This window comes from Stenella coeruleoalba, assembly GCF_951394435.1.
Source record: "Stenella coeruleoalba genome assembly, chromosome: 2".
In the NCBI taxonomy this organism is placed as follows: domain Eukaryota; kingdom Metazoa; phylum Chordata; class Mammalia; order Artiodactyla; family Delphinidae; genus Stenella; species Stenella coeruleoalba.
Window position 1 is genome coordinate 110863555 of NC_137147.1, and position 20219 is coordinate 110883773.

At 54.1% G+C, this 20219-nt stretch overlaps 2 protein-coding genes across 9 annotated transcripts in view; one reads left to right on the forward strand and one right to left on the reverse strand.

Moving 5' to 3' along the window:
* Positions 1–2455: 2455 nt before the first annotated feature.
* On the forward strand, positions 2456–19841 carry POLG (DNA polymerase gamma, catalytic subunit). 3 transcript variants are annotated; one of them, XM_079912976.1, is made up of 23 exons: positions 2456–2616; positions 3395–4186; positions 7070–7265; positions 8187–8351; positions 8444–8590; positions 8740–8819; positions 9639–9821; positions 9926–10080; positions 10246–10372; positions 11304–11540; positions 12485–12605; positions 12813–12899; positions 13210–13317; positions 13799–13959; positions 14683–14736; positions 14827–14944; positions 15379–15514; positions 15616–15862; positions 17257–17379; positions 17510–17678; positions 17806–18014; positions 18975–19135; positions 19706–19841. In XM_079912976.1, exons 2-23 carry the CDS (start codon positions 3555–3557, stop codon positions 19762–19764), a joined length of 3675 nt encoding a protein of 1224 aa, XP_079769102.1. In that variant the 5' UTR covers positions 2456–2616; positions 3395–3554; the 3' UTR covers positions 19765–19841. The 3 variants fall into 3 exon arrangements, with proteins under 3 accessions (XP_079769102.1, XP_079769103.1, XP_079769104.1); XM_079912977.1 differs by lacking the exon at positions 2456–2616 and adding an exon at positions 4912–5068 and having other exon boundaries at positions 4056–4186; XM_079912978.1 differs by lacking the exons at positions 2456–2616; positions 3395–4186; positions 7070–7265; positions 8187–8351; positions 8740–8819 and having other exon boundaries at positions 8535–8590.
* FANCI (FA complementation group I) overlaps positions 19217–20219 on the reverse strand; it is a 90819-nt gene continuing 89816 nt past the window's right edge. For all 6 annotated transcript variants that reach the window (XM_079912967.1, XM_079912970.1, XM_079912972.1 and 3 more), the window contains one exon: positions 19217–20130. In XM_079912967.1, the coding sequence (XP_079769093.1) occupies positions 20068–20130 (63 nt within the window). In that variant the 3' untranslated portion in view covers positions 19217–20067. The remainder of the gene's footprint in view (positions 20131–20219) is intronic.

A 20219-nucleotide genomic window follows, 5' to 3' on the forward strand; every position in this document is an offset into this window, starting at 1 on the left:
TCTGATTCCAGGGCCAGGGTATCAGACTGTCCTGAAGTAGCTTCTGGGAGGCGCAGGCATCCTGCTGGACATTTCCTGACACTGAACCTATGGGGAGGGCTGTTCTCTTAATGGATATCAGGCAGGTCCAGCAACACCATCCCCGGAAGTGACATTCAGGTAGGGCAAGAGAGCTTAGCTTTTTTGTACCATAGACACCTTCTAAGAATAATGTTTTTTAAATGCATAAAACACATAGGATTACAAAGGAAAACAAAGATAATGAAATATTAGAAAAAACAAATAGATGATATAATATGTAATTTTTTTGTTAACTCATGAAAAAGGAGATCAGGGCAGTGGCCTACCACACTGTTATTCTGAAGTACAGATGAGTGTATATTAGCCATAAAAAGGAATGAAATTGGGTCATTTGTAGAGACATGGAGGAACCTAGAGACTGTCATACAAAGTGAAGTAAGTCAGAGAGAAAAACAAATACTGTATATTAATGCATATATGTGGAATCTAGAAAAATGGTACAGATGAACCTGTCTGCAAGGCAGAAATAGAGACACAGATGTACAGAACAAATGTATGGACACCAAGGGGGGAAATGGGGGGGGTGGGATGAATTGGGAGATTGGGATTGACATATATACACTAACATGTATAAAATAGGTAACTAATGAGAACCTGCTGTATAGCACAGGGAACTCTACTTAGTGCTTTGCAGTGACCTAAATGGGAAGGAAATCCAAAAAAGAGGGGATACTTATCGCTGTACAGTAGAAACTAACATGACATTGTAAAACAACTATACCCCAATTTAAAAAAAAGAAGAAATGAAGTACAGATGAGTGTAAACAATATTTTGAAAAATCTGCAGCAACTGTAATGTGTCATGGACATATCTGTGATTGCTACTGGGCACAAAGCCCCAGGTGCTGCTGATACTACTGTGGCTGGTAGCCTAACCTCATAATTGAAGGAAATGCTAAATTGCAGTAGGAGATTAGAAGAAATAATGAAAATGTTTTCCCCATTTAGGGAGTCCCTGATTTAAACTGAGAACCTCTTCTCTCGGCATTTTGTTAAATATCAGTGGTACAAGGTTATGTGAAAAAGCCCAGATTTTAAGACACTGAATTTTCATTTGCTTGTATTTTTTGCCAAAAGAAAGAAAAAAAATACATTTGTGTGTATATTAAATACATCTAGAACAATGTATAAACAATATTTCATACTTAAAGAAAAGGGAAATGTATGGAAGGATCTAGGTTCAACGCCAGTGCAACCTTCACAAGCCTTGGTCTGGGGCTTCTCTCCGCCTCTCTGGGCAGGATCAGTCCGCAGGACAGGCGGAGGAGTGTGTTTCCCTGGGTATCCCCAAACCACACCCCTGAAAAATACCGAAGTCGGTTTTTCAAGTCAGTTCACGGTGTCCTGGCACACGCACGGCCTGGGAGGTGGGCGTCCACTTTTTGTGAGGCCTGAGTTTTGTCCCTAGTCAGCTGTGTGTCCTCAGGTCTGTTTCAAATCTCTCTGAGCCTTGCTTTCCTGGGTCTCCAGCATCCAACTCCCAGGCTCTCGTTATCCACGTGGGCCTTATTCTGCGGCGCTTTGCAGTTTATCAGAGGCACCTGGAGCAACAGGAGGTGGATGCAGAGATAGGAGCCCGCAAAGACTGGAAGGCAACCTCTGGTAGCTCCTCGGGCGCGGGGGAGCCGGACGCGCCGGGGCGAGGGCTTAATCTACCGGTGGCAGATTCGGGTTCAACGAAAGGCAGTATTTTTACCCATCAGAATTGCCCAGGATGAAGAGAGGGAGGGTGTTCCCCTCAAACGTGAATCTCTGTTATTCCCACTTATCAGTTGATTTAAAATCGGGGTTTCCGCGTAGGATGCCCCCCCCCCCACTCTACCAGCGTGGGGGTATGAGCCCGGAAGGTACATTTTAGAAAAATACCACTACTCCCGCCCCCAGGGCAAGTAAGGGAGCAATTTCAGTGGGTCATACTGGGTGTGGAGTGTGGGGGTAGTTACTTCGGCAGATCTTGGTGTTCCCAGACTTCCACGTGAGGTGGTAATCGGCGACAGCGTTTCGTACTGTTCCGGTATTTAATTCCCAAGAAGGAATAAGGCAAAAATTGTAAATGACCCCTACGACCGCGGCAGGACTCGAACCTGCAATCTTCTGATCCGAAGTCAGACGCCTTATCCATTAGGCCACGCGGCCGCTCGACAGTTCATCGTCTTTAGACAATCTAAAAAGTATTATTACCGCCCACCGGCTTGCCCAGGACGAATCCATCTGCTTCTTGAACAGGGGAGGTTGGACCTTGGTTCCCAGAGTTCTTCAGGGAAGGCCCACCCGGAAGTCCTTCCTCCCCACCCCGCGGGCGGACCGGTCCACTTTTGGCTCTCCTATTGGTCGCGCTGGGAGTCTCCCTCTTGCCTCTCGGGTAGCGGCGGGAGTGAGCGGGGCGCAGACGGGAAGTTGCGGCTGCCAGCGAGGCGGACTGCTTCGGTGCAGGCCACACGCCACCCCGAGGCTGCATAGGCCGCGCGGAGGGAGACGCCGCGTCGCCGGCCTGGGGTCGGGAGCCGCAGACCAGGAAGCACCGGGCGGACTGAGGTTTCCGGCGGGTTCGCCGTTGAGGGGAGGCCGGGTCCCTGAGCGGCGGCGCGGCCCCTCCCTCTCCAGTCAGGGAGCGAGGCCCTGAGCTGGGCGGAGGCTGGTCCCAGGGCGCACCGCGGCGCGGCCGCCGGGCTCAGGCTAGCGGTCGGGCGGGCGGGCGGCCGGGAGCGCGGGGGCCGCTGCCGACGCCCCCTGCAGGGCGCCCTCGGCCTGCTGGGCCCGGGCTCAGGCGTGGGTCGGGGCCCCGCGGGACGGCGGCCCACCTGACGGGTTCGAATCCGGGCGCTGTCTCCTAAAGGCGCTAGGCCCTCGGGCTGCGGCGGTTGCGATAAAGGCAGCCACCATTTGCCGAGGACTTGCCGAGGGCCGGGCCGCGCGGCGTGTTTGCCCTGTGTCACCCAAACAGCAGCCCTGTATGACAGGTAGAATCCGTAACCCCATTTTACAGAGTAGGAAATTGGGGCCTAAGGAGCTTGCCCAAGGTCACACGTCTCGTAAGAGCCAGAGCCAGCATTCAAACCCGCGTCCTCCTATTCAGAGTTTGCCCTCTTAACCACGTCTCTCACCTTCCCTGATGAACTTACGTGAACCTCAGTTTTCCTCAGGAGGGGTATTGCTATTTCCCAAGGTTGTTTGATGATTCACTGAGAAAATGTACCTAAAGGCGCCTGGCACACTGCCTGGGCCGCAGAAGATGCTTAAGGAATGATGGCTGTTAATATCACACATGTTACGTGTGTCATTAGTAACACTGTATATCATCTGTCTTCTTTAGGATTTGTGGGTGGAAGGCAGGCATGGTCAGAACCATTTCACTGACAGGAAAACAGAGACAGGACGTGTCTCTCTCCACGTCTCTCAGCCAGTAGAAGCTGCCAAGCTGGAGCCCAAAGCCAGGTGTGCTGACTCCCAGCGGGGGGCTCCCTGCACCAACCATGAGCCGCCTGCTCTGGAGGAAGGTGGCCGGCGCCACCGTCGGGCCAGGGCCGGTTCCAGCTCCGGGGCGTTGGGTCTCCAGCTCCGCCTCCGGCCCCGTCCCCAGCGACGGGCAGCCGCAGCCGCCGCAGCCGTCGCCGCCGCCGCGGCCAGTGCCGTCCTCGGAGGGCGGGCAGCTGCGGCACAACCCATTGCACATCCAGATGCTCTCGAGAGGGCTTCACGAGCAAATCTTCGGGCACGGCGGGGAGATGCCCGGCGAGGCCGCGGTGCGCCGCAGCGTCGAGCACCTGCAGAAGCACGGGCTCTGGGGGCAGCCGGCCGCGCCCTTGCCCGACGTGGAGCTGCGCCTGCCGCCCCTCTACGGGGGCAGCCTGGACCAGCACTTCCGCCTCCTGGCCCAGAAGCAGAGCCTGCCCTACCTGGAGGCGGCCAACTTGTTATTGCAGGCCCAGCTGGCCCCCCGGCCCCCGAGCTGGGCCTGGGCGGAGGGCTGGACCCGGTACGGCCCCGCGGGGGAGGCCGAACCCGTGGCCATCCCCGAGGAGCGGGCCCTGGTGTTCGACGTGGAGGTCTGCTTGGCAGAGGGAACTTGCCCCACATTGGCGGTGGCCATATCCCCCTCGGCCTGGTGAGTACGGGCAGGGGTCAGGGGACTTGAGCACATGTGGGGGGCCCAGCTTAATGGTTTGGTGAGCTCCCACTATGTGTTTGGTGGGTGGATTTCCAGGGACTGTGGACTCGGTGAACTAAAACAAGCTTTGACCCCAGCATTTACAGACCTTACTTTCTGGTAGGAAGGTATGGGTAGTAAACAACACCCAAGCAAATGTCACGTGGTGATAGGGGCTGTGCAGAGAATCACGTGTGTTGAACTTGAGACTGACTGGGAGACCACTTGAGATCACCTTGATTTGGTGCCTTCCCACTTGCCCTAGTAGCTTCCTGAGAAGTTAGTCCAAGACATTTGAACAGTGTTTCCATTTGGGGATGTTATTGGTAATTTTGGGCAGTAGAAACCTACCTTTTGCGGGAATGGCCCAGGCAGTATAGGACACTCAGCATCCCCAGCTGCTCCCTTAAATGCCAGACCAAATCCTCGCCGCCCCGACCCATTTCAGTGTTTCCAAATACCCACTCCCCTCGGGAAACTGCCCCCACCCAACCCGTGACCACCCCCAGCTGAGAAACTGCTTCCTTCCCCCAGCCTTCCAAGCAGGCTTGCAGGCATTTTTGTCCCCAAAAGGTATATTCAATCTCTCTTTTCTTTTTAAATAACTTTCTAAGTGCTACCCAAGTTTCTTTTTCAAACAATGATGGCAGTACTTTTCTCCCCTTTTTTATTCTTCATTCCAGGATTAAAATACTATTTACAACCTTAATGCTTTCAGGCATGGCCAGCAAAAAAGTTGGCAGTTTCTTTATTCCTATTGGAAGCTACATCTTTGTAAAGAAAGCTGCGAAATGTTAAATATGCAGTTGAAAATGGTGAAAGCATGGCTAAATAGATAAGGTAGGCATTAACGGCTGAAAAGAGCAAAACTAGATGATTCCTCATTGATGTAGTTCCAGTTAAGATGAGAATCTCAGTGCTTACTGTGTAACTTGATGGTCAAAATAGAGGGAATGCTGTCCATCATTTGAGAAAGTAAAGTAGACTATGGTGGCTGAAAGGAAATTAGGAAACCAGTGATAAGAAGGACTTGTTTTTTTGATCTTTGGTCATTCTTGGCCAATTTCCCTGAAGTCCCCCTTTTCTTTTCCTCCTCCTTCCTCTCCTAATTTTTCATCTCTTTCTCTCCCTGTCCTTCCCATCCTCCTCTCATTCTCATTCCATTTTTGCCGGTGGTACTGGGGGCACTGTGCAGTTTGCCTGGCGGCAGAAGTCATTGCTGAGGACTGGACTCATGCTGGGGCCTTCCTTCTGGGAGCCTGACTATGGCGGGGGGTGGGAGGTGCCAGATGGGACCCTGACGGCAGTCCACTTTTAACCTGGGCACATCCCTGCCGCGTGGCTGTGTAACATCAGGTTCCTGAGCAGCCCGCAGTTTCCAGTGGGAGGGAAAAGCCTTGGATGGCCCAGAGGGCAGCTTCCCGAAGGCTGCTGGTAAGGGCTTTGGTCATCAGACCAGAGGGACATTACACAGGCTGTCAACACCGATCTAAGATTCACAGGAAAAGTGTAGTGTTAATGGCGTTGGTCCTGACTCATCTTAAATTTGCCAGAGGTGTTTGCATTTTGGGGTTCTTCTTTTTTTATCACAAATAAATTTAAAAAGATGGTTCTCACGTACAGCTGCAGACCCGGATCTTGACACCAGTCTGGCTTTTTATTGCAACTAAAGTCCCTGTCATCACCACAGCCTCAAATATTTGACATCCTTCAGCCTTTTCTTCTGTGTTGTGTTTGTTTGAGGGCTTTGACATGTTGAATTGAAAGGGGAGGAGGTTTCAACTTGAGTCCCTGAGCGTTTTCCCATCATTTGGAGTGTGAGTTAGATTTTACCAGGTTTAACACTAGGAACCTCTTTTTGCTGGTAACCCCTTCCCCCAAAGAAACTAGTTTTATGTTTGTTTTATCTGTTGCGGCAGATAACCCCTCCTCCCCGCCGTAAGGGAAACGGGCAGCTTGTTCGCAGCTGTGGTGGCCACACATGTGGCCTCGTCACTCACTGTGATGCTGAGTGGCCTTGACCCTTTGGTGTAATCTGCGGTTCACAAAAGGCTTTTGCTCAGCAGCCATTTCCCCACACTTAGTCTTGTGGATCTTGAGCAAACTCGAGCCTTTTCCTGAATCAGTGTCCGGCCCCCAGCAGGCAGCACTCATCCCCTGCCCCTCCCACCCCAACCCTAGCACATATTTCCTAGCACATGTGCATACATTTCCTCCATTCTGGCACTTTCCCTGGTCTCTCACTGAGGGTGGTTGTTCAGAGACACAGCACCTTCTACAAGGTGCGTGTTTCGCTCTTTGTCCTTCAGAATCTTTCCAGCCGTCAGATGATTCATCCTGTACACGTGTGCAGCATTTGTCTTTTTTTTTTTTTGCCACTTTGAATTAAAAAAAAAAATTCCACTTTGGGTTTTATTATAATTGTCTCTCTTCTTTACTAGCACTTTGAACATTAGCCATTTTGTGCTTATCAACGTGAGGGGTTGATAACGGTCATTAAGACACCTCAGAGCCAAGCACAGACTTGGTGAGCCCTGGGCGTAACAAACACCTTGATGGCCCGGGCTGAATGCCCATCTGGGACCCCCGGGACTGTGGCACTTAGCTCCCTTTCTCTCTGTGGAGGTTGAAAAGTAAAGCTTTTGTAACTCCTCCGCACTCCCAACACATACCCGGGCAGCACCCCGCCCGACCTCTAGCTCTAGGAGCACCCCGTGGTCTCCCTTGTACCCCCAGCTGCTAGCGTAGGGCCTGGCATGTGGTGGTAGGTGTGCAGTGGGGATTGTGGGGTGGAACTTGAATGCCTCCGTGCTGAACCTGCCTGCCTCTCACCTCCCTCAGGTATTCCTGGTGCAGCCGGCGGCTGGTGGAAGAGCGTTACTCTTGGACCAGCCAGCTGTCGCCGGCTGACCTCATTCCCCTGGAGGTCCCTGCCAGTGCCGGCGGCCCCACCCAGCGAGACTGGCAGGAGCAGTTAGTGGTGGGGCACAACGTGTGCTTCGACCGGGCCCATATCAGGGAGCAGTACCTGATCCAGGTATGGTTCATGGGGCCAAATGTAGCCTCTGGCACCGGGTGGGCTAAGAGCCCTGCTCTCAGTGGCTAGGGAAGGCATTGCTTTTCCTGGCCAGTGCCTCCATCACCTTTGTAGAAGCTACAGGGCCTCCTGTTGACCAGCCCTGCCCGTGGTCCCTGTACCCAGCTGTTCTGTCCCTAGGGTCTGCCTGGCACAAGACCTGAGTTGTCAAAGGGTACTAATGGCCCTTATCTCTGTGCGGCATTTTAGAGCTTAGCGTGGGTCTTTGGAGGCTGTGGGCCCCACGGCCTGGGCTCCCATCCTGCCTTGGCCACTGGTGAGCAGCTCGAGCCTCTTAACATCCCTTTTACAACTAAGGAAACCGAGCCTCAGTTTCCTTATTTGTAAAAAGAGGGAGATGGCGGAAGCTACGTCATAGGATTGTTGAGAGGGTTTGAACAGTGCACACATCAAACACTCAGAACCATAGTTGTGGCAATTCTTAATTCTGTGAAAAGTGCCCTAGGAGAAAGGCAGGGCAGGTGAGAGTAGCCTTAGCCTCTAGCTGAGTGTGCTGAGGCTCAGACAGCCTTGTTGACTTGCCCAGGGCCACAGAGCTTCTGAGCGGCAGGGCTGGGGGCCGAGCCTGATAGCTTGGAAGGCCTCGTTTTGGCCACTCTGTTCCCAAGGTGCCCCTGGAGCTGTTGCTGGATGCTGGGAAGGCCTGTGTATTGGGATTCAACCAAGCCTGCGCTTTCAAGCGTGGCTAGGGTTTGAGAAGGCAGGCCCCTCACAGGTGGAGGGACAAGCGTGAGCAAGCATGAAGACACTCTTTAGCGCTGGGAGGCTGTGGGCTGGGAGGGGAGGCTGAGGTGGGGCTGGTGGGCTGAAGTGCCGAAGCAGGGGTAGGCTGGCCCCTCAGCTGCAGCCTCTCCTCCTCAGGGCTCCCACATGCGCTTCCTGGACACCATGAGCATGCACATGGCCATCTCAGGGCTAAGCAGCTTCCAGCGCAGTCTGTGGATGGCAGCGAAGCAGGGCAAGCGCAAGGCCCGGCACCCCACACAGCGAGGCCAGAAATCCCAGAGCAAAGCCAACGGCCCAGCGGTGAGAGCACACTGTGGGAGGCCCCCCTCCCCGGCCGGCCTGTCTGGCTTGAGACTGAGCTGATCTGCCGTGTCCCTTGCTCTGGCCTCCAGATCTCATCCTGGGACTGGCTGGACATCAGCAGTGTCAATAATCTGGCAGACGTGCACAGCCTCTACGTGGGGGGGCCTCGCTTAGAGAAGGAGCCCCGCGAGCTGTTTGTCAAGGGTAGCATGAAGGACATCCGTGAGAACTTCCAGGTATGGTGGTGGAGAGGGGCTCTGGGGACATGGGCTGTGGCAGACCCCTAGTGACCCTGGGGAGTGTAGCTGCCAGACCTGACCCTGAGAGGCCCGGTGGTGGTAGTGGGATGGCTGCCCACCCAGCGCCTTCCTGTCGCCTGTGCCAGGACCTGATGCAGTACTGTGCCCAGGACGTGTGGGCCACCTATGAGGTTTTCCAGCAGCAGCTACCGCTCTTCTTGGAGAGGTGAGGGAGAGCCCCTCTGGGAACCCATGGGGGTCAGTGGGTTCCTGGTACCCGGGCCCACCGTAACCAGGTGGTGCTGGGCCTTTCTCAGGCTGGGGGCCTTAGCCTTTCTGGGCTGAGAGCATGGAGCCACTCTGTCCAATGGTGGCCACCTGGGCCTTGGACTCTGGGGTTTCTACAGAGGCCCTGGAGGGGGGCGCTGAGGCTGTGCTTGTTTCATGTGCGTGGCCCTGGTTTGCTAAGCACCGTCTCTGAACCCGGATCCTGACCCAAGGACTTCACATCCGTCTTGGTTATGTTTGCTAGTGAGTCAGATTTATGATGTGGTCAGAGTCATAAGCGTCAGCCAGACCTGGTTCTAATCTTAATTATCCTATCCAACTCATTTGACCTTGGGCAAGTTACTTGGTTTCCCTGAGCCTCAATGTTCTTATCTGTGAAACATACACAAATATACTTGACTACAGTTGTGAGGTTCTTGTATGATCTTTTGTGTGTGGGGGGTTGTAGCACAGTGCTTGGCGCTTAGTCATTACTCAGCAAATGGCAGCCATTTTCATTTTTGTGATCTGTCATTCCCCCCATTACCCCTGAGGATGGGATGATATTATTCCCATTTTATAGATGAAGGAACTTAGGCTCAGAGAGATGAAGTGACTTAGCCAGGGTCTCATGGCTGGGAGACGGTAGAGCTGGGGTTTCAACCCCTGTCTCTCTGACGTGGGTGGTTGGGTTGAGGATTGCCAGGCTGGCCCAGGGATTGGGCCAAAGCCTTGCCTCCTGTGGTCATTTATGGCAGCCCTGGTGTTTGTCCTCAAGGTGTCCCCACCCGGTGACTCTGGCTGGCATGTTGGAGATGGGTGTCTCCTACCTGCCCGTCAACCAGAACTGGGAGCGTTACCTGGCGGAGGCACAGAGCACCTACGAGGAGCTCCAGTGGGAGATGAAGAAGTCACTGATGGACCTGGCCAACGATGCCTGCCAGCTGCTCTCAGGAGAGAGGTAGCCAGGCCTTGGGTGGCTGGATCCCCCTGCAGGGGATGGGCAGGTGGGAGGGCTGGCCTTCGGCTTGGCCTTAGCCCTGCCCTGGTGGACTGGCTGTGCAGGTACAAAGAAGATCCCTGGCTCTGGGACCTAGAGTGGGACCTGCAGGAATTTAAGCAGAAGAAGGCAAAGAAGGTGAAGACGAAGGAGCCGGCCGCAGCCAGCAAGTTGCCTGTCGAGGGGCCCAAGGCTCCTGGGGATCCCAAGGATCAGGAAGGTGGGGAACATGGGCGGGAGGTGGAGCAGGGATGGACCCTGGGAAGGTCCTGACCGGGGTGTCCCTTGGAAGGGGTTGCTCCGGCCTTCTGGACATGAGTAGGCTGGGCAGGCCTTTGTGAGAGACCCTCCTCTGGTCCTGATTGTCCTCCCCGACCCTGTGCAGACCCTGGCCCCCCCAGTGAGGAGGAGGAGTTTCAGCGAGATGTCATGGCCCGCGCCTGCTTGGAGCAGCTCAGGGGGACCACAGAGCTCCTGCCTAAGCGGCCCCAGCACCTTCCTGGGCACCCAGGGTAAGCCCTGTCTCCCTAACATGTCCAGCGGCCATCCTTACCCCTCCCTCCACCCTGGGACACCTCTATTCTGGGCCCCAGCACAGGGGGTGGTGTGCATATGGGCCCTTACTAACCTGCTGCCATCTGTTCCTGCCGTCTTCCAGTCCTGCTCACTAGTTTGCTCTGACTCCTGGGTCACTGGACTTAAGCGGTTCAAGTGCACTAAGCACCTGCTCATAGTAGCCTCTGAGAGTACAAATAGGAACATAACTCCTTCTTTCTAGTAGCTTCTCCCTGGGAGGAGCCAGTTGTGCAGACCAACCAGCGCAGCTGGACTTTATATCCATGATGAGACAGAAGAGTCATCAGTGTTGAGGCAGTGCCTGACTCTGCTTGGGGAAATCAAGGAAGGCTTCCTTGGGGAGGTGACCCTTCATTCACACCCCATAGAGTGGCAGAGATGAGAAAATAGGGGCAGCCAGGGTGAACAGCAGAGTACCAACTTTTTATTTGCCTGAGATGAGGCCGCCTTAAATTTTGTGCCCTGAGTGCCTCACTTGCCTCACCCTTGTGTTGGCTCCGGTGAACAGCACGTGAGGGATGGAGCTCTGAAGGCTCTGGTGTGCCTCTAGAGCAGTGGTGGGAGGGCAGATCTACTTGCTCCCTGCATGAAATGGACTGGGGAAGGAGTCCAGCCCTAGGTTATGCATGTGGGTCCTGACTTCTGAGTAGTACAGGGGGGCTGACATAGGATCTTTCCTTCTGGGATATTCGAATTATTCTAGGGGACTCCGTGGGGGTCCTGGCTGTATCCCAGAGGGAAGGGATGGTGACTGTAGGCCGAGGTCACCAGAAAGCCTTGGGGTCTTGGAGAGTGGGTGGGGCCCTTGCCGTCACACACTGTCCTCCCCCGACTACCATGACACTGCTCTCTTCTGGCGGGGCATAGGTGGTATCGGAAGCTCTGTCCCCGGCTAGATGACCCTGCGTGGACCCCAGGCCCCAGTCTCCTCAGTCTCCAGATGCGCGTCACACCTAAACTCATGGCGCTGACCTGGGACGGCTTCCCTCTGCACTACTCGGAGCGGCATGGCTGGGGATACCTGGTGCCCGGGCGGCGGGACAACCTGGCTAAGGTGCCACCAGGCAGCGGCCTAACGTCGGCTGGGGTGGCCTGCCCCTACACGTAAGGCTCTGGCTCAGGGAGGAAGGGGCTGGAGGCTAGGCACCCCTTCCCCTTGGCTAGAGAGACCAAACCCAGCTCAGGCTAGTGGAAAGAGCTCGGGTCTGAGAGTCTGGGTTCTAGTTCTTTGTTTGGTGGCTGCCTTTTGTGTCTGGACCTCAGAGCCCTGTGGGGCTGAGGGTGTGGTGCTTGGAGTGGGTGGGACTGAGGCCCTGCTCCTGGGCCCGGCAGCCCAGCTGCCCTCACAGGAGTGTGCAGAGGGAGGGCTGTTGGAAGTGACGGGGGATGAGCTTTGTCCCCCATTTTTGAGTGTAATTTATTGAGCACTGATTATATTCTGTGTTAATAAACGTTTTACAGTGCTTCCCTTGTTTGTCTCCCAGGCAGTCCCGCGGTTATCTTCATTTTAGAGTTGGCAAAACAAAGGCCCTAGGGAAGTCAGTTTCTTGTCTGAGCTCACAAACCCTTGAGCTTTTGACAGGCAGGTGTTGGGGAGAAGCCATAGCACTTGAAGTGGCCCAGAATTGAGAGTCCTGGCTCTGCGGGGCAGCCTGAACCACCCGTGGGTCCTTAGGACAGAGGGGCAGGGATCAGTCTGCCCCTTTGCAGCTGAAGGATGGATGAGCGGGCAGGAGCCAGCCTGGGGCAGGGCCCAGCCCTGACTTCCCACTGCTGGGCTCCCAGACCTTTTCCTGGGGAGGTGGCGGCTCTGGGGAGAAGTGCTTAGATTTGAGTCAGCCCAGGCCTCGAAACCCAGCCTGCCACCATTGTGCCGTCATTTTCAATTTGTCACTCCCTGTCTATGAACCAGGGGAAGTGCTGTCCACTTCCGCCCCAGAGCTGATTCTGAGGCTAAACGGAGGGAATCGCGGAAGGCCCCCAGCGAGCTGCCTGGCCCGGAGGGGGCACCCGGTAACCAGAGGCTGCTGCTGCTGTTCTCTGCGCAGAGCCATCGAGTCCCTGTACAGGAAGCACTGTCTTGAACAGGGGAAGCAGCAGCTGGAGCCGCAGGAGGCAGACCTGGCTGAGGAGTTCCTGCTCACCGACAGCAGCACCATGTGGCAGACGGTGAGGGCGGGCTCTGAGCCTGAGCTCTGGGGAGGGGGCTCTGTTCCCTCAAGGAAGGGGTGGCCTTTTGGGTGGAGGCGGGGTGCTGGATGCGCTCAGTTGTCCACCTCAGGCTGTCCTGGGCTGTCTGCGTGTTGCAGGGAGGGGTGGTGGATTTGGGTCAAGCCAGCCCTCTGCTTCACTTCCTTGGTACCTGGGCCCATCCAGGTGGAAGAAATGGGCTGCTTAGAAGTGGAGGCCGAGGCCAGGATGGAGAACTTGCGAGTGGCAGTTCCAGGTCAACCCCCAGCTCTGGTGAGCTGGGCACCTGCTCAGGGGTTGTCTGGGTGGGTGTTGGGTGGCAGGGCCCTCCTCTTGTGCCCAAGTAGCTCTTTCCCCCCAGAGAATTCCCAGGATCTTGGGGAGCTGGGAGATGGCTGCCCTGCCTTTGGGTGGCCCCATACTTGTTGGAGGCCAAGGAGGAAGCCTGAGACCTCATAGCCATCCTGTCATTTCCCAGCTTACCTGCTTGCCATTTCAGGCCCTTTTCCCACCCCCTACCCCATGGCCCTCGCTGAATGCAGGTGCTGGAGCAGGGCCTGATCTAGGTGTGTGGCCCCCACAGACTGCTGCTGGTGGCCCAAAAGCCAGCCAGCCAGCTTATCACCATGGCAACGGACCCTACAATGATGTGGATATCCCCGGCTGCTGGTTCTTCAAGCTGCCTCACAAGGTGTGTGTCCTGGTGTCCTCGCTGTGCTCAGGGTGCACAGTAGGCCTCCAGAGTGACTCAAACAGGGAGACTCCCTTTTTGCAGGAATGCTGGTAGTAGTGGCGCAGAGTATGATCTCAGACAAATGCTGTCATCTCTCTGAGGCTTTGTCTTCCTTCTGAAAATTGGGTGGTGAGGGGCATGGTGGTGGAATTAAATGACACAGGGCATGTCAGGTGTCTGTGCCACATCTGGTACATGATAGGATCTGTTGACTGATGGCTGTTACTGTGAGGGGAGCTAGGTGTGTGTGAGGGGAGCTAGGTGTGTGTGTGTGTGTGTGTGTGTGCGCGCGTGCGCTGCAGTCAGGAATTTGCCCCAGACCGCTCTGCTTGAGGTTGTGGGCTCAGTGCTGGGCAGAGCCCAGGCACACAGGGCATCAGTTCCCCAGCTAGGGGTCTGCCATGTGCCTCCAGCCCCTGCTTCCCTTTGCTCGCTTCAGGATGGTAACAGCTGCAATGTGGGCAGCCCCTTTGCCAAAGACTTCCTGCCCAAGATGGAGGACGGCACCCTGCAGGCTGGCCCAGGAGGTGCCAGTGGGCCCCGTGCCTTGGAAATCAACAAAATGATTTCTTTTTGGAGGAATGCCCATAAACGTATCAGGTGGGTCACTGTGGGAGGGCAGAGACATGCTGTCTGTCCATGCCTCTGGCTGGGTTACTGCAGTCTTGGGATCCCTTCCCCTGCCTTCCACCCAGGGGCCCCTGACAGCCTGTGCTGCAGTGGAGGGACAGCCTGGTCTAGAGGCCTGGCTGCTTGTGGTCCTGGTGCCATGGGACCGTGGACAAGGCTCGTTCCCTCTCCAGCTGCAGTTTCCCTGTTATGTAAAAAGAGTGGTACTGTAGGACCTTCGCGGCCCCTCCCAGCTCTGTGGCACCTTCCATGGAGGGCTAGTAGCCTGTAAGTTCTGTTGGGGGCTGGGAGTGGGTCCTGTAGGCTGGGAATGGCAAATGGGTCGAAGGCTAGTTCTGAGGGGTTTGTGGCTGCCAGCGGCACACTCTTGTGAGAAGCGTGCTGTGATGGGTTGGTAAAGTCTGCCCTGAGCCTGGAAAAGGCAGTGGTGGCAGGGCTGGTGCTGGGTGCCTCATGGATACTCCAGGACGGGGGCCGAAGCTGCCTCAGATGCCTAGCTAGTTCCCGGTGGCTTATGCTCCTAGACGGTAGATGCTAGGCCCAACCTGAGTCAAGTCAGTGGGAAAAGGGTTGAGGCTGGGCAAGGAGGGGGCACAGCAACCCCCAAAGCTGGGCAAATGAGGGCCGTGTTGTGATGGGGGATGGAGTGTGTGCTCCCTATGGCTGTGCTGAGCAACCCGTCTGTCCCCATAGCTCCCAGATGGTGGTGTGGCTGCCCAGGTCAGCTCTGCCCCGTGCTGTGACCAGGTATGTCCTGGCAAGTGGTTGTGGGAACGGGAAAACGGGGGCGGGTCCTAGGACCCAAGCAAGCTGCTGAGCCTCATGTTCTCCCCCCAGGCACCCACACTATGATGAGGAAGGCCGCTATGGGGCCATCCTGCCCCAGGTTGTGACCGCTGGCACCATCACTCGACGGGCTGTAGAGCCCACATGGCTCACTGCCAGCAATGCCCGGGTATGTGTCCTCTGCACCTCTGGTCCTGCCCTTTCTCTCCTGTGTGTCTAGAAGCTGGGTTGCAGAGGGACTTTGCTGAGGAGCATGAAAAGGAACCTAAGATCTGGGTCAGGCAGGACTCAAGTTCAAATCTAGCTTCACAACTCATCCAGCTTTTCAGCAAATATGTTCTGGGCACCTGCTCCTGGCTGGACATTGACAAGGCATGCTAGGCACAGCTATTGTGGAGTCTAGATGGGGCTGGGTATAGAGCCAGGCACGGAGCAGGGATTCTTTACCTGGAACTGTGGAGTTTGGGGCACTGCTGGCTGGCATTCCTTAAAACCATCCCCTCAGGAAGGGCTCCAGCATTCTCCGTCTAGTCAGGCTCCAGGGATGGGTGGGAGGAGTCTACTGGGGTATCTAGGTCGGGGCTGACCTCACTCTTCCTGCAGCCTGACCGAGTAGGCAGTGAGTTGAAGGCCATGGTGCAGGCCCCGCCCGGCTACATCCTCGTGGGTGCTGATGTGGACTCACAGGAGCTGTGGATTGCAGCTGTGCTTGGAGACGCCCACTTTGCCGGCATGCATGGTGAGCAGGAGCCGGGGCCAGAGCAAAGCGGTGGCAGCCTGATGCCTCGCCAGGAGGATTATTTCTGAAGCCTGTTTTCTCACTCCTGCCTCGCCCCCCAGGCTGCACAGCCTTTGGGTGGATGACACTGCAGGGCAGGAAGAGCAGGGGCACCGATCTACACAGTAAGACAGCTGCCACAGTGGGCATCAGCCGTGAGCACGCCAAGGTCTTCAACTATGGCCGCATCTACGGGGCCGGGCAGCCTTTCGCTGAGCGCCTGCTAATGCAGTTCAACCACCGGCTCACGCGGCAGGAGGCAGCTGAGAAGGCCCGACAGATGTATGCGGTCACCAAGGGCCTCCGCAGGTGAGGGTGCCTCTCCCATCCACGTTACCCCAGGGCCTCAGGCTTGCTTTACTACCTTTACCGCCCCATTCTTTTCTACCTCTTCCCATTACGTGAGTCCTCACCTGGCCCCTCTTCCTCCAGACCCCTGTGACCTAGTTCTAGGGTGGTTTGTCCTTGGGTTGTGACATCTGCTTGCTTAATGCTCAGTTTTTCTCATAGAGTTAAAGCTGTGCTTTTGTTATGCTGTCAGAGCTCTGGTCTTGCAGAGTGAACAGTAACGTGGGGTTGCAAACTCACGTGCCTACAGAGAGTGAGAGCAAGTGCAGCAGGCGGTTTAGTAGGACAAGTTGACAGGAGGGCCTATGGAAAACCAGAGACTTTAAACTGATTTTGACAGAGGAGAAAGCCTTCCCAGGCTTCAGTTTGCTTCCGCCTATAGTACCTATTGTTTGCTCAGGGCCTCAGCAGCCTCCTAGGAGGGTTCCTGAATCGAGTGTGAGGGAGGAGAGGTGCCTTTACAACTTGCGTGGGTATAACATACGGTGTCCACGTTTAATTAGCTGACCTCCTCATGGAAAGACTAAAAGTTAAGTGATAACAGTTCAGTAGTAACTGCATAAAGGCAGAAAAGGGGAGCCGAGTATTGTCCAGGGAGGTGAGAGGAGGACATGGGGTTGGGGGTGGCATGCACCGTGGGCGGTGTGTGCTGGCGGAGGCAAGGCAGTGACGACAGAAGAGGTTGGGCCTTAGTTGTGGAAACCTTTGCTGGCCTCACAGAGGAGTCTGGACTGAGGGGTGGTGGGGAAACCCTGGTGCACCTTTGAGCAGGTGAGTGGCGTGGCTCTGGAGCCATCTGGAGACAAGCCTGGTGATGTCTGAAGTTGCATTGAAGCTGGGAGTCTGGGGCAGTGGGGACTGAGAAGGGTCAGTCGGGCCTGGCTGTAGGTTGTCTTCTGTCCTCTCCCTTTCAGGGAGTAGCCTGTTCTATCCCCTCTATGCGCACCGCACCCCTCCCCCCCAATGTGGGGTGATAGCTCTTGCTGCCTTCTGGACTGCTACATGCCACCTGTTGGTCATGGGGCAGTGCAGTGTTTAGGGCATTAGGACAATAATAACAGTAGTGGTTCTCGTGTTGGAATATGTCCTTTATCGGGCTACCCTCATGTAGTCCCCAGAATCCTGGGTTCCTGTCTAGGCTCTACCTCTTCCTGGCTGTGTGATCTTACAAAGTCACTTAGTATCTCTGAGCCTTTTCCCCCTCTGAAGTGGAGCTTGTAGGGGAAAGGCACGACCCCAGGGTGGTTGTGGAAGTGGAGAAGGGATTGAACACTCCTAGCCCAGGGTTTGGCATAGAAGAGGTGTTCCCGTGGGAATGACAGTTGTGACACTGCACACCCCCCCCCCCCCCCAAGGTATCGGCTGTCAGATGAGGGCGAGTGGCTGCTGAGGGAGTTGGACCTCCCTGTGGACAGGACCGAGGATGGCTGGGTTTCCCTGCAGGATCTACGCAAGATCCAGAGAGAAGCTTCTAGAAAGTGAGAACTGTCTGTGTGTTAAGGATGGAGGGCGGGTCTGGGCTGGCCTGGAGAAAGCTGGGATGCTTTGTTTTTAGCTCTAAGATGCTAAAAGACAAAGCTTGCCCTTTCTTTGTTCCTTGCCCCCCAGATCACAATGGAAGAAGTGGGAGGTGGTTGCTGAACGAGCCTGGATGGGGGGCACAGAGTCAGAAATGTTCAATAAGCTGGAGAGCATTGCGATGTCTGACACACCATGTACCCCGGTGCTGGGCTGCCGCATCACCCGAGCCCTGGAGCCCTCTGCTGTCCAGGGGGAGGTATCCTACTACCCTTGGAACATGGGGAGAGGGTCGCAGGGAGGGCAGGGTTCCTGTACTACCTCCTACTCTAGTGAACTGGTATGTGGTTTAACCCTTCTCGCCTGTGCCTACCTTCCCTCCCCAGTTTATGACCAGCCGTGTGAATTGGGTGGTGCAGAGCTCCGCTGTGGACTACTTACACCTCATGCTTGTGGCCATGAAGTGGCTGTTTGAGGAGTTTGCCATTGATGGGCGCTTCTGCATCAGCATCCACGATGAGGTTCGCTACCTGGTGCGGGAGGAGGACCGCTACCGCGCTGCCCTTGCCCTGCAGATCACCAACCTCTTGACCAGGTAGGCAAGGCCCGTGGCCTCTCTGGCATGACTATATACCAGATATGTGGGGCTTGGACCAGGTTGAGCATGATCTGAATTTTCATCCCCCCAGAAATAAATGTTCCCACTTTTCTCTCTGATTTTTAAAACTTGTAGCAGTCTTAAAAAAGACTGGCCTCAACCTTTAGAAAAAATTTTTTGGGGGATTGAAAGTGTCATATACCAAGACTAGATCACTGAGGTGGTGAGAAGGTAGAAGCCAGGGCAGTTGTTCCAAAGAGTAGTTCTCAAATTGTGCTCCCCTCAGAACACACCTTTCTGTTTTGAAAATCAACATGACAGAGGCTTTTCTCAACCCGTAGAAAACTGAGATATTTTCTTCCATTCGTAAATGTTAATTCTTAAGTGCCAGAAGTTTGTTATTCTGAATACTGACAGAAAACACTGTTAATGGGGAAACTCAAATGTGATTTTAAAAACGTATTTTTTTATATATTGAGTTGTGTTTTTTTGTAGTAAAATTCCTAGTTTATATGGTTACATTAATGATGTTACAGTTTCATGTTGATCTGCCCCAGAACCAGTTTGGGAACCATGATCTATCCTGATTAATGGGTAAATAATGTTTTACAATACTCAACACTGTCTCCGCTGCCCTCTTAATCATCTCCTGGGGGGTTATGTTTAACAGAGCTAATGAAAGTCCTCGTATATTCAAATTCTGGCCCAATAATTGAAATTTTGACATCAATAAAGTATACCAAACTGGGAAAAAAAAGGTGTGTTTTGAGTCCATAATTGCACGTGTCTCAGCGGGAGGTGTTCGGCTGCTGGATAGCGGGCAGTGCTGGCCCTTCAGCTTTCTTTGCTAAGTGAACAGAGCTGGCTGGGGGGAGGCTCTGCCTTACGGATACCAGGTCATCTCTCCTGGATTCACAGCAGGGACATGACTGTGAGAGGAGGTCGGGTCTCTTTCAGGTGCATGTTTGCCTACAAGCTGGGTCTGAATGACTTGCCCCAGTCAGTCGCCTTTTTCAGTACAGTCGATATCGACCAGTGCCTCAGGAAGGAAGTGACCATGGATTGTAAAACCCCTTCCAACCCAACTGGGATGGAAAGGAGATACGGGATTCCCGAGGGTGAGCACAACACCTTTGTTCCTCGTTACTCACTCATAGGACGTTAGGCATAGAAAGTGGTCTTGGACAACACGAAGCTTGGGGCACCAGAGGATAAGAAGTCTACTTCTTGTGCTGTGTTCTGGGCTGTTTCAGTTTATAATGTGCCCTGGCTCCAAAGTGAGCATGATGCTCAAATCACAAAGGCATGTGTTTCTAGAAAGCTGTTCACAGTAAATGAAGGAATGTTTGAAACTCTGGTTTCTTCCATCTGTTCCCTTCCCTCTTCAACCACAATGGAAATGTTTGAAGATTTACTGTATAAAGTCAAAGTACATTCTTAAGTGAAAAAACTGTGCTTTGAGTGCCAAACAAGTAAATCAGAAAGCTTATTTTCTATGTGTCTAAGATAAACTTATTTTATACAAAAAAGAAAACAGATCCTCCCCAAATGTAACATTACCATTCCTGGCAATTACTCTGAACCCTTCTGTACTTTTTGACGTTAACATTAAGTTCCTTTTCTCACTTCTGACCTGTGAGTTAACAATTCTTGAGGAAGCATCCTAACCAATTTGCACTATTTTTCAGGTGAAGCACTGGATATTTACCAGATAATTGAACTCACCAAAGGCTCCCTGGAAAAATGAAGCCAGCCTGGACCATAGCTCTGTCTGGAGGCTCTGTATTTGCTCCCGTGGAGCTTCATCGGGGCAGTGCAGGCTCCTAAACTCAGGCTTTCAGCTGTGCTTTTTTTGCAAAAGGGCTTGCCTAAGGGCAGCCATTTTTCAGTAGCAGGACCTGCCAAGAATGATTGCCTCTAACTGATGGTGCAATTAGTTCAGAACCAAGATGCCAACACTGGTGCAGGCTGTAGGACAAGGGGGCATTGTTGCTTGCTGGGTGAAAAGAAAGCAGAAGCCCCAAAGTTCACATTAACTCAGGCGTTTCATTTATTTTTTCCTTTTCTTCTTGGCTGGTTCTTTGTTCTGTCCCTCATGCTCTGATGCAGTGCCCTAGGGGAGAGAAGTAACGCTCTAAATGTGATAAGCCTGCTCGGAGGCAGTGGAAATAAAAACAAAGATCCTTTATCTTCTCATCAAAG